Genomic DNA, 12,700 nt, shown 5'->3' with positions numbered 1-12,700 from the left:
AATGGGTGGGGGGGGAAAGGGAAGAATGGGTGGGGGGGGAAAGGGAAGAATGGGTGGGGGGAAAAGGGAAGACTGGGTGGGGGGGAAAAGGGAAGACTGGGTGGGGGGGAAAAGGGAAGACTGGGTGGGAAAGAAGAAAAATGGGTGGAAGGAAAGAAAAATGGGTGAAGAAAGGGAAGAATGGGTGGAAAGAAAGAAAAATGAAGAAATGAATGAATGGAAGGAAAGAAAAATGGAAGGGAAGGAAAAATGGGTGAGAGAGAAGAGAAATGGGTGCAGAAATGACAATGAAAAAGGGGTGGAAGGAAAGGGTAGGAGAAATGAATTGGCTGCCAGAAATCTGATTCTTTTTTGAGTGTTTAGCTTAAAAATGCTGTTTTGTGTCAGTCAAGTCCAGGTTAAAGCAATCAAACATTGCAGCAGCTCAGCCTCCCACTCTCTGCTCCCAGACTGCTTTCAAGATGCTGAAGAAAAGGACTGAAAAGGACATGGAGTTGAGTTTGGTGGCTGACTGAGGGAGCTCAAGAGAACACAACTTCTGTGCAGCACTGAGGAGGGGATTAGGTGGTGGGAGGAGGTGTGGAGACTTTGGGAACGAAAAAGGGATTTTGGTGGCTGGAGGATTTTGAGTATTAAAAAGAACAAACCCCAAATGGTTTTGGCTGGGTGGAAATTCCGACTCGTTACCAGCAGTGCAAAACCAAACCAGACCAGACCGAGGAGTTGGAGAGCCTGGAATTCACTGTTAAAGTGACCTCAAACCAGAAGAGAGCGCGAAAGGCAGCAGCTAAAATTTCCAGGATTTGAGGGAAGCCTCAGCTAGGACCAAAGGGAAACCCCAAACAAACCCAACCCCCAAACCTCCCAAGCTTCACAAGTGTTGAAAGTTTGGAACCGCAGAGCAACGGAGAAGTCGTTAAAAGTGTTCCAGTCCCTACTTGCGGTTGGGTGTCAGGAGCAAAGGAACTCAGCCTTGGCTGGGACCAAGGCCACAGACTGAGTTCTGCAGAACCCCAAGAAGGGATTAAAACCATGGCACAATCCTAGCAGGCTTCTGGGGCTGTGTTCTTCTTCCCTCCGCTTCCACACAAAGGTTGAGGCCCTACCTGGGAAAGGTTCTTGACATGGGATTTGTCTGCCTGCAGCCTTTCACCTCTTGCTTTTGCTTCTGTCGCTGTGGTCCCTGTGTCTGTCTCTGCTCTTCTCGCTCTCCCTCTCCCTGTGCTTCTCTTTGCTCTTCTCCTTCTCCTTGTCCTCCTCGGGTCTGGGCTTCTCCCCCTTTTTCTCGGGGTTCTTAGTCTCTCTGGGGCTCTTCCCCTCGGCGGCGTGCGGGGACCGCGCTCGCTCCTTGTCTCGCTGCCCTTCCTCTCTGCCCTTCCTCTCCCTCTCCTTCTCCTGGGTCCTGTCCCTGCGCCTGTTCCGCTCAGCCTCCTGCTCCCAGCTCCACTCCTTCTCGTACCTCTCCTTCTTCTGCTGCTGGGACTCGCTGTAGAACCTCTGCCTGTGCTGCTCGCTCTTGCCCCTGCTGAAGGCCCTCTCCGGGTGCTGGGGCTGCTCCTGCCTGCCCCACGGGTCGCTGTGGCGCCTCTCCGGCCTCCTGCTCTCTTTGCCACCGAAGAAGCCCTCGGGGCCCAGGAACCTGGGCTGCTTGTGAGCCCCCGGCGGGAGCCCCGGGGCCATGGGGCCGGCGAAGGGCGGGGGCTGCCCCGCCAGGTGAGCCACCGGCGGCCAGGGCAGCATGGGGCTCTGAGGAAAGCCGAAGGCAGGAGGCGGAAGCAGCGGCGGCGGCAGGTGAGGAGGGAAGGCAAACATGGGGCTGCTCTGCGGGGGGAAGCTGGGGGGCGCAGGGGCCTGGAACTGAAAGCCGGCTGGGCTGGGCTTGGCGTGCTGGAAGCTCTGCTGGGCGGCTCTGGCCGGGGGGAAGCTGCTGCCCGGGACGGGGCCGGGGCCCTGGGGGAGGAATTCCGAGCGAGAAGGGTTCTCTGCTTCGAAGGGAGCCGCGGCTGCCGCCGGGCCCCTCCTGAAGGCAGCCGCTGCCTCCACGCTCTGCAGCAGGGCATCCTCCTGGGGCTGCTTGGCCTCCGCGGCCTCCGCCTGGGCTGCGGCCGGGCCCTGCTGCGCCTCGCTGCCCTGAGCCTCTCCCTGGTAGGGCTTCACTGCCGCTTCTGCAGGAGGCTGCTTGCAGTCTGCCTCTGCTGGCTCAGCGCCCGGGGGCCCCTGGCGCTCCTCTCCCCTGCTGGCCTCCCCTTCCTTGCTCTCTGCAGCCTGCTGGCTGCGGCCAGCTGCCTGCCGCGGGTCCCTCTTTAGGTTAATGAAGGGAGAGGCTTTAGAGGTGGTGGCAGGGGCACCCTCAGAGCAGCCTGCTGCAAGGTTGTTCTCATTGGGTTTTTTCCCTGTGCTGGAGGAGGAGGAGGAAGAGGAAGAGGAGGAGGTGGAGAAGCTGGAACTTGTGGTCCTTCTGACTTCCTGGGCAGCAGTGTCCTTGTCAGGCAGCTGCCTCTTTGGGTCGTTCTCCGTAGCCTCTTCAGTGTCTTTGTTCTGAGCAGAGAGAGTAGCTAAAAATGCATCCGTGGAGACATCTGGAGGCTTCCCCTTAAGGGTCAGGCCCAGCAAGGGCCCAGCACTCTTGGCAGAGCTTGAGGTGCCTCCAGCTGCCGCATCCACAGCTGCAGCAGCGCTGCTGACTTCTGGGGGGTCACCCGAAGCAGCCTTTGCCTCGCTGCCCTCGGGAGTTCCCTCAGCAACGTCCATGTCCTCCTCTTTGGAGGCTGCCTGCTCGTTCAGCAGGGGAATGTCTTCGCTGGAGCTTGCTTCTGCCTTGCTGGGCTCCAGCGCCTGCCCCGTGGTGCCCAAGAGGCTTTGGAGAATGTCATCCACTGGCAGGGGTTTATTTGCCAGCTCCAGAGCAGAAGGTTGATTTTCCCAGCCCACCAGGACCCCAGGCAGAAATCTGAGAGGCTTTGGCGGTTCGTGCTTGGCGCTTTCCACCAGGGGCTCGGCGGCCGCCGCGGCATCCTCGGCGCTGGGCTGCTGGGGTTTGTTCCTCTGCTTGTGCAGCACCGTCGTGAAGGAGTTAAAGAAATCATTTTCCTCCTCTTCCTCCAGGCCCAGCTCGTGATGAGAGACCTCAGGTTTGCTTGGCTTGCTTTTCTTCTCTGGTGGCAGGGAGCTCAAGGTGCTCTCGGCAGGCTCATCCGCAAAGCCGGCAGCAGCCACAGCAGGGCTCTGCCTCTTCATCTTCTGGCGGATGATCAACCCCAGCAACAAGTTGGGTCGGTGGACTTCAATCCCTGCACAGAAAGCAGCAGCAGCTGAGCACCTGCTTAGGGCCTGCCTACAGCAGGGGCACCCAGGCCAGGGCACCCAGGAACACAACCAGAAGGGTTTGGAAAGGCTCCAGAGAAGGAGCCTCCACAACCTCTCTGGGCAGCCTGCTCCAGGACTCAGCACCCTCCCAGGGACAAAGTATTTCCCCTGCTGTTCCTGTGGCACCTCCTCTGCTCCAGCTTGCCCCCAGTGCCCCTTGTGCTGTGCTTGGACATCCCTGAGCAGAGCCTGGCTCCAGCCCTGCACTTCTTTATCACCAGCTATGAGGGCAGCCCTCAGGCTCCTCTGCTCCAAGCCCCAGCTCCCTCACCCTGCAGCAGCTCTGTGGCTCTGCTCTGGACTCTCTCCAGCAGTTCCCTGAGGTCCTTCTTGAGCCAAGGGGCCCAGAACTGGCCACAAGATTCCAGATGTGGCCTCAGCAGGGCAGAGCAGAATGGGAGGAGAACCTCTTCAGACCTGCTCACCACCCCCCTTCTACTCTACCCCAGGCTGCCCTTGGCCTTCTTGGCCACCAGGGCACGTTGCCGGCTCAGGGGCATCCTGCTGGCCACCAGCACCCCCAGGTCCCTCTCCCTCCTCTGCGCTGCCCTCCAGCAGCTCAGTGCTGTGAGAGCACAGCTCCGACTCCCAAGCCTGCACTTACCAGGCCCATCAAAAGGCACCAGGTGATGTGGGACTTTGTCAGAGGAGCCCAGGGGGATGAGGTACAAATCCTTCACCTGCTTCATGTTGTTGGCAGCCACACCGTAACGCTTCCTGCTGCTGAAGTAGGCGAAGAGCAAGGCGTAGGAGATCTGATCCTCCTCGGTCACAGGGGTGAAGCGAACCACACAGATCTCCTGGGGCAGAGACAGGGACAAGGCACAGTGCTGACTGCAGCCATTCATCCATGCACAGACTGCCTTGCAAGGGACCTTCAACATCACCCAGTCCCCACAGCCTGCCGTGGGCAGGGACACCTCCCACCAGCCCAGCTTGCCCGAGGCCTCATCCAGCCTGGCCTGGAACACCTCCGGCTAGGGGGCAAAGCTTTTGTGTCCAAGAGAGCCACTGGGAGTGGGAGAAGAGCAGCATGCAGACCCCAGAACCACGACTAGAGCCTGGGGCTGATGCTCTTTAAAGGCTTGCTGACACACTGGACAGGAGGTGCCCTGAGGTGGCACACAAGCAGGGGCTGATGGAAGGCTGGGTGACACTGACAGGGACCTCAGCTAAGCTTTGTGAAGGGCAGCAAAGGCAAGTGCAAAACCCTGCACCTTGAGATGGAATCATAAATCCACAGCATGGTGGGGGTTGGAAAGGATCTCTAAGAGATCATCCAGTCCCACCCCTGGCTGGGTTCAGTGCTGGGGTCTGTTTTGGGCCACTCACTGCAAGGAGGACATTGAGGGGCTGAAGTAGGTCCAGAGAAGGGCAGCAGAACTGGGGAAGAGTCAGAAGAAGAGGGCTGGGGAGGAGCAGCTGAGGGAGCTGGGGGTGTTCAGTGTGAAGAGGAGGCTGAGGGAGACCTCCTTGCTCTCTGCAGCTCCCTGAGAGGAGGCTGAAGGGAGCTGGGGGTTGGGCTCTGCTCCCCAGTCTCTAGTTCTAGGAGAGGACATAGCCTGGAATTGTGCCAGGAGAGGGTCGAGTTGGAGACTGGGAGAAATTTCCTTGCTGCAGGAGTGGTCAGGGACTGGCAGAAGCTGCCCAGGGAGATGGTGGAGTCCCCATCCCTGGAGGTGTTCCAGAAAGCTGTGGCCCTGGCACTTGGGGCCATGGTGGGGTTGGGTTGGTGTTGGACTGGGTGATCTCAGAGGGCTTCTGAGATCCAACCCAAACAATTCCATGCAACCAAGTGTTCTCTAGCAGCAAGTGGCAGGCTAAGGTTAGGTGATAAGAACATGAAGCCCAGCAGCTGCCACCCATCTCACCCCACACACACACACCAGTCACCCACAACTGTCAGGTATGTCACAGACACCCCTGAGCAAGGAAGGCAATGAAGATCTCTGGGGTGAACAGGGTGCATGGAGAGAGCAGCTCTCCACCAAGCAAACATCTTACCTTGGTCCCTGAAGCTTTGATTTTCTCTACATACTCCCAGACAGTGTGAGGGGAGATCCTGCCCCCTACTTGGATACTGTCAGGTAAATCCTAGGAGCAAGGACAAGAGAACTCTAAGCCCAGCATACAAACTGCTGTAAGCCTTTCACACAGGACCTGTTTCATGCATTCAAAACATGCTTCATTCTCCTGGCTCTTCAGAGACCTGGGGGTGCTGGGTGCTGAGCAGTGCCCTCATGCAGCCCAGAAGGCAGCTGTGTGCTGGGCTGCAGCCAGAGGAGTGTGGCCAGCAGAAAATGGGTCCCAGCAGAGTCTTCACTCCAGCAGCAGACCCTGTCCTGCCTTACCTGCTGCTTTCTGCTACAGAAGGTGTTTCCAAAGCACCAACAGCCAACACAGATTTTAGGAACCAGCCCTGGACACAAAGCTGCACAGCCTCTCAGCAGACACTTTCAGAATGCATCAGGCTGGAAGGGACCCTCCAAGGGCATCTTGTCCAACCCCCTGCAGGCAGCAGGGGCAGCTCCAGCCACAGCAGGCTGCCCAGGGACACAGCAAGGCTGAGCTTGGATGTCTGCAGGGATGGAGCCTCAACCACCTTCCTGGGCAGCCTGTTCCAGTGTCTGCCCTCCCTCACTGTGCAGAAATTCCTCCTGATGTCCAACCTAACCCTGCCCTGCTCCAGTTCCAAACCCTTGTCCCTCATCCTATCCCCAGAGCCCCTTCTGAACAGTCCCTCCCCAGCTTGCCTGCAGCTCCCCTGCAGATACTGAGATGCAGCTCTAAGGTCTGCCTGGAGCCTTCTCTTCTCCAGGCTGCACAGCCCCAACTCTCTCAGCCTGTCCCCAAAGCAGAGGTTCTCCAGCCCTCTGATCATCTTTGTGGCCTCCTCTGGACCCTCTCTAACAGGTCCATGCCCTTTGCTGCCTTTCATCACTGAATTACCAGCAGCCCACAAGTGGAACAAGTCCCCCCAGTTAATGAATTAATGGTTAATTAATTTCCTCTGCAGTCACTAGAAATACCTCTGTCAAATAATCAAAGGAGCCAGACACTGGGTAAGCCTTGATGACAAACTTGGCCACTGAAGGCATATTGATGAAGCCCTTCCAGATGAAGTTCAGGCGTGCCAGGAACAGACTTTCACATTCCACTGTTCCAGGGGTTTCTGACCTAAAACCAAAACACAATACAAAGCCCCACTTCTAGAACATGACAGAGCCCAAAAGATCACAGGAGTCAAGATTCTAACTCAGTATGAGGGTGGGGAGACACTGGAACTGGTTGCCCAGGGAGGCTGTGGCTGTCCCCTCCCTGGAAGTGTTCCAGGCCAGGCTGGATGAGGCCTTGAGCAACCTGGGCTGGTGGGAGGTGTCCCTACCCATGGCAGGGGGTTGGAACTGGATGGTCTTGAAGGTCCCTTCCAGCCCAACACATTCCATGAACTTGAGTTTCCTTGTGAAAGAAAGGAGAGGGCACTGAGGCCTTCCCACTCGATGGTCAATGAAAAGAACAGGCAGACAGCACCTCTCATGGACTGGCTTAGGAGGGACCTGGGGGTGTTTAGTCTGGAGAAGAGGAGGCTGAAGGAGACCTCACTGCTCTCTACAGCTCCCTGAGAGGAGGTGGGAGCCAGGTGGGGGTCGGTTGCTTCTCTCTAGTAACAAGAAACAGGAAGAGAGGGAATGGCCTCAGGTTGCCCCAGGGGAGGGTTAGTTTGGAAAGGGTTCTCAGAGCCTGGCCCAGGCTACTTAGGGAGGTGGCTGCATCCCCATCCCTGGAGGTGTTCCAGAGAGGCAGAGCTGTGGTGCTGAGGGCCATGTGTTAGCCCCAGCCTGGGCAGAGCCAGAGAATGGCTGGGCCGGAGGATCCGGAAGGCTTTCCCAACCAAAGCCACCCTCTGCTAAGCCCAACGATGCCCTTCACCCACAACCCCCCTGGCAGCAGCTTTGGTTACTTTGGGAGAGGTGGCAGCGAGGACTTGGCTGAGTCTTGCTTGTCCTCTTCCAGCAGCTCTGCAGCCAGGATGCTGGAGGTGGAGGAGAGGGCGTCGGCGATGCTCTCGGCCTCGTTGTCCGACGGCTTCCGCGCCACTCCCACCGACACCTTCACCTTCTTGGAGGAGAGGGCGTCCGAGGGGGGAGCCATGCGCCCTGCAGGGAGGCAGCCAGGGGCCTTTAGGGGCCAGCACACGGAACACACAGCCTCTGGGGGCATGGAACTTCATGGAATCACAGGACAGAGGGGTTGGATGGGAGCTCTGGAGACCACCCAGTCCAACCCCCCGGCCCCAGCAGGGGCACCCAGGGCAGGGCACACGTGCAGGATGCACCAAGGATACTCCAGGTTGTCATGGCAGTGGGGTGGGACAAAGAACTGATCTGTTGGATAGAGAATTACAGCCTGGGGAGAGGTAAAGGTGGGACTGGTCCAGTGGGAACACAGCCTGGGATGCTGGTTGGCAGCTGGCTGAGAGGAGCCAAAAAGGCCACCAGCAGCCTGGCCTGGAGCAGCAGTGGTGTGGGCAGCAGCACCAGGGCAGAGATTGTGCCCCTGGGCTGAGCACTGGGGTGGTCACAGCTTGAGTGCTGGGTTCAGGTTTGGGGCCCTCACCGCAAGGACATTGAGGGCTGGAGCAGGGCCAGAGAAGGGCAACAGAGCTGGGGAAGGGTCTGGAGAAGAGGGCTGGGGAGGAGCAGCTGAGGGAGCTGGGGATGTTCAGGATGCAGAGGGGAGACCTCATTGCTCTCTGAGGAGAGGCTGCAGTGAGCTGGGGGTTGGGCCCTGTTCCCTAGTAGGAAGAGGCAGAACAAGAGGAAATGATCTCAAGTTGCCCCAGGGGAGGGTTAGGTTGGAGATAAGGAAAAATTTCTTTGCTGCAAGTGGTCAGGGCCTGGCCAGGCTGCCCAGGGACGTGGAGGAGTCTCCACCCCGGAGATGTCCAAAAGCCATTTGGCTGAGGAGCTTAGGGCCACATTTAAGAGCTGTGCAGAAGGAGACACCTTTCTGTGGTTGGACTCAGTGAGCTCCAGGTGCTGTCCAAGCAGGCCATGCAATGATTCCACGGATGCACTCTGGAAGCCCACTCTGGAAGCTGGGCTGCCCTGGGTGCTCTTTCCAGCCCTACCTATGCAGATCTTGCAGTTGAGGTCGAAGAGGTGGTTCTTGTGCTGGCTGGTGGTGTCTGGGGACGCAGACTCCGCCACTTCCCGGTCCCTGTCAGCCTCCTCGGCCCTCTCCAGCAGCTTCAGGCCAGGCTCCTGGGGACAACCCAACACAGTGCCCTTGTTCAACACAACAGCAGCACACTGAGCAGCTACTGATGATTCAAGAGCTACGGAGCAGCTCTGCTGGGGCGCTTTAGGGGGCTTGCTCCGGGGACACCAAACTTCAGCAGCAGCTGCAGAGCCTCACAGGCTGGAAGCAGATCTCGGGGAACACAACCAATCAATCCAGGCTGATCTAACTCAGATCTCATCAAATCAGTAAGTACAATCAATAAACCAAGTCTGACCTAAATCCAGTGTAAGAATATCAGTAAACACCATGAATGAACCAAGTCCCCACTTCAATCCCACCTCTCAGCAAATGCAATCCATAAATCAAGTCTCCTCTAGATAGCATCTAACAAACCCTACTACAATGATGAGAAGCTGAACTCCTTAATACCTTTCAAGCTAAGATCTGGAGTCATTTCTACCAGGAAATTAATTGATTGGCATTGGTAAATGTGCTTCAGGTGAGATTTAAGAGTCCTTTCTCCTATTCAAGCCATTAACAAACACATTTCAGCTAAGATTTGGACTACTTTCTGCTATTAAATTCATTAGCTGCTATTAATACATCCATCTCAGGTCAGAGTTAACCTGCTTTCTGCTGCTGAAGGAATTAATTGGCATCAATAATGCCATTTTAGGTAAGATTTGCTAGTAATTAATTGGCATTATTTAATACAGTTCAGCTAAACCAGAGTATTTTCTACTAATACATTAATTGGTGTGAATAATGCTGCTTTTGTTTGAGGCAAGATTTAAAGTCGTTTCTGCCATCAAATTAATTGTCATGCCAAATTATTTGCCAGCTAAGATTTAGGCTGTTTTCTGCTACGAAATTCATTAACTGCTATTAATAAAGACATTTCAGCTAAGATTTAGACTGTTTTCTGCTATTAAAGGAATTAACTGCTATTAATAAATACATTTCAGCTAAGATTCAGACTGTTTTCTGCTATTAAAGGAATTAATTGGTATTAATAAATACATTTCAGCTAAGATTTAGACTGTTTTCTGCTATTAAACTCATTAACTGCTATTAATAAATACATTTCAGCTAAGATTTAGACTGTTTTCTGCTATTAAACTCATTAACTGCTATTAATAAATACATGTCAGCTAAGATTTAGACTGTTTTCTGCTATTAAATTCATTAACTGCTATTAATAAATACATTTCAGCTAAGATTTAAACTATTTTCTGCTATTAAAGGAATTAACTGCTATTAATAAATACATTTCAGCTAAGATTCAGACTGTTTTCTGCTATTAAAGGAATTAACTGCTATTAATAAATACATTTCAGCTAAGATTTAAACTATTTTCTGCTATTAAACTCATTAACTGCTATTAATAAATACATTTCAGCTAAGATTTAGACTGTTTTCTGCTATTAAAGGAATTAACTGCTATTAATAAATACATGTCAGCTAAGATTCAGACTGTTTTCTGCTATTAAAGGAATTAAGTGCTATTAATAAATACATTTCAGCTAAGATTCAGACTGTTTTCTGCTATTAAAGGAATTAATTGGTATTAATAAATACATTTCAGCTAAGATTTAGACTGTTTTCTGCTATTAAACTCATTAACTGTTATTAATAAATACATGTCAGCTAAGATTTAGACTGTTTTCTGCTATTAAAGGAATTAATTGGTATTAATAAATACATTTCAGCTAAGATTTAGACTGTTTTCTGCTATTAAAGGAATTAACTGCTATTAATAAATACTTTTCAGCTAAGATTTAAACTTTTTCTACTATTAAAGGAATTAATTGGTATTAATAAATACATGTCAGCTAAGATTCAGACTGTTTTCTGCTATTAAAGGAATTAACTGCTATTAATAAATACATTTCAGCTAAGATTCAGACTGTTTTCTGCTATTAAAGGAATTAACTGCTATTAATAAATACATTTCAGCTAAGATTCAGACTGTTTTCTGCTATTAAATTCATTAACTGCTATTAATAAATACATTTCAGCTAAGATTTAGACTGTTTTCTGCTATTAAAGGAATTAACTGCTATTAATAAATACATTTCAGCTAAGATTTAAACTTTTTCTACTATTAAAGGAATTAACTGGTATTAATAAATACATTTCAGCTAAGATTTAGACTGTTTTCTACTATTAAAGGAATTAACTGCTATTAATAAATACATTTCAGCTAAGATTTAAACTGTTTTCTACTATTAAAGGAATTAACTGGTATTAATAAATACATTTCAGCTAAGATTTAGACTGTTTTCTGCTATTAAATTCATTAACTGCTATTAATAAATACATGTCAGCTAAGATTTAAATTGTTTTCTGCTATTAAAGGAATTAATTGGTATTAATAATGCTACTTTAGGCAAGCTCTGCTATTAATTAAGTGCTATTAATACACAGCTAAGAAAGTATTTTCTACTATTTAATTGATGAATGATAATTTTAGGTAAGGTTTGAAGTACTTCCTGCCTGTAAATTAATTAATTGTTACTCCAAATTATTTGTCAGCTAAGACTTAAAGACTCCTTTCTGCTACCAAATTAATGAAATGGCTTTAATAAATCCCTTCCAGGCCAGATGGATTGTTCTTTTCCCCCACTATTAAATTAATTAAGAGATATTAAGAAGGGTAGGGATTTATTACCAATAATAAATTATCATTACAACTTAATTAATATTACAACAGTGGAACAAACTGTCTTTTGTACTATTCAGTTCTTTAATAGATATTAACAATTCAATTCTTTAATAGATATTAATAAATGCATTACTATTCAGAGTGTTTTCTACTATGAAATTAATTAGTTTCTATTCCTACCTATATTTTAGGTGAGACTTAGAGCACTTTCTACTACCAGATTAATTAACTGGTATCAATAGTTCCATCTTAGGTCAGATTTAAAACATTTTCAGCTGTTAAATGAATTAATTGCCATTCCAAATAAATTTTCAGCTCAGTTTTAGAGTATTTCCTGCCACTAAATTAATTAATTGCTACTCCTAACTCTCTCCCAGCTAAGATTTCTTTCCTGCCATTGCCATCATGAAGTCATGGACAGAAAGGGACCTGGGGGTACTGGTTGAGAGTAGGCTGAACATGAGCCAGCAGGGTGCCCAGGTGGCCAAGAAGGCCAATGGCATCCTGGCCTGCATCAGGAAGAGTGTGGCCAGCAGGAGCAGGGAAGTCATTGTGCCCTGTGCTCAGCACTGGTTAGGCCACACCTTGAGTCCTGTGTCCAGCTCTGGGCCCCTCAGTTTAGGCAAGATGTTGAGTTGCTGGAAGGTGTCCAGAGAAGGGCAACAAAGCTGGGGAGGGGTCTGGAGCACAGCCCTGTGAGGAGAGGCTGAGGGAGCTGGGGTTGCTTAGCCTGCAGAAGAGGAGGCTCAGGGGAGACCTTCTTGCTGTCTGCAACTCCCTGAAGGGAGGTTGTAGCCAGGTGGGGGTTGGTCTCTTCTCCCAGGCACCCAGCACCAGAGCAAGAGGACACAGTCTCAAGCTGTGTCAGGGGAGGTTTAGGCTGGATGTTAGGAAGAAGTTCTACACAGAGAGAGTTGTTGGCCATTGGAATGTGCTGCCCAGGGAGGTGGTGGAGTCCCCATCCCTGGAGGTGTTCAAGAGGGAATTGGATGTGGCACTTGGTGCCATGGTTTAGTAGTCCTGAGGTGTTGGGTGACAGGATGGACTTGATGATCTTTGAGGTCTCTTCCAACCTTATTGATTCTATTCTATTCTATGAACATGGAGAAAAACAGCAAAACTACCAAAGACTGCAGGGAAACTGTACCTCAGCCAAGCCTCCCCAGCCCTTTCCAGCTCTGAGCACCAGAGCCCTGCCCAGCCCAGCCAGGGGCTGAGGACACTGCTGCCAGGCTCTGTACCTGAACTTCCATGGCCTCCTCCTGCTCCTTCATGGGGGCTTCACTTTCAATCTCAATTTCCCCCTTGTGAGTGATTTTGGTGATGGGTCTCCTCTCGACCTCCCTCTGCTCCTTCTCAATCATTTCAATTGTCTGCGAACAGAACGAGCACCAGGGACTCGGTGAGTATTTGCTGACAGGTAAG

General features: G+C 51.3%; 1 protein-coding gene across 6 annotated transcripts in view; it reads right to left on the bottom strand.

The window, feature by feature from the left end:
* Positions 1-761: 761 nt before the first annotated feature.
* PHF3 (PHD finger protein 3) overlaps positions 762-12,700 on the bottom strand; it is a 38,310-nt gene continuing 26,371 nt past the window's right edge. For all 6 annotated transcript variants that reach the window (XM_054169520.1, XM_054169538.1, XM_054169529.1 and 3 more), the window contains 7 exons: positions 12,517-12,648; positions 8,498-8,630; positions 7,328-7,523; positions 6,396-6,543; positions 5,371-5,460; positions 3,971-4,166; positions 762-3,290 (listed from right to left, as the gene is read on the bottom strand). In XM_054169520.1, the coding sequence (XP_054025495.1) occupies positions 1,150-3,290; positions 3,971-4,166; positions 5,371-5,460; positions 6,396-6,543; positions 7,328-7,523; positions 8,498-8,630; positions 12,517-12,648 (3,036 nt within the window). In that variant the 3' untranslated portion in view covers positions 762-1,149. The remainder of the gene's footprint in view (positions 3,291-3,970; positions 4,167-5,370; positions 5,461-6,395; positions 6,544-7,327; positions 7,524-8,497; positions 8,631-12,516; positions 12,649-12,700) is intronic.

This window comes from Dryobates pubescens, chromosome 2 (assembly GCF_014839835.1).
Source record: "Dryobates pubescens isolate bDryPub1 chromosome 2, bDryPub1.pri, whole genome shotgun sequence".
NCBI classification, from domain to species: Eukaryota; Metazoa; Chordata; class Aves; order Piciformes; family Picidae; genus Dryobates; species Dryobates pubescens.
This window is presented reverse-complemented; position numbering and strand designations above follow the sequence as displayed.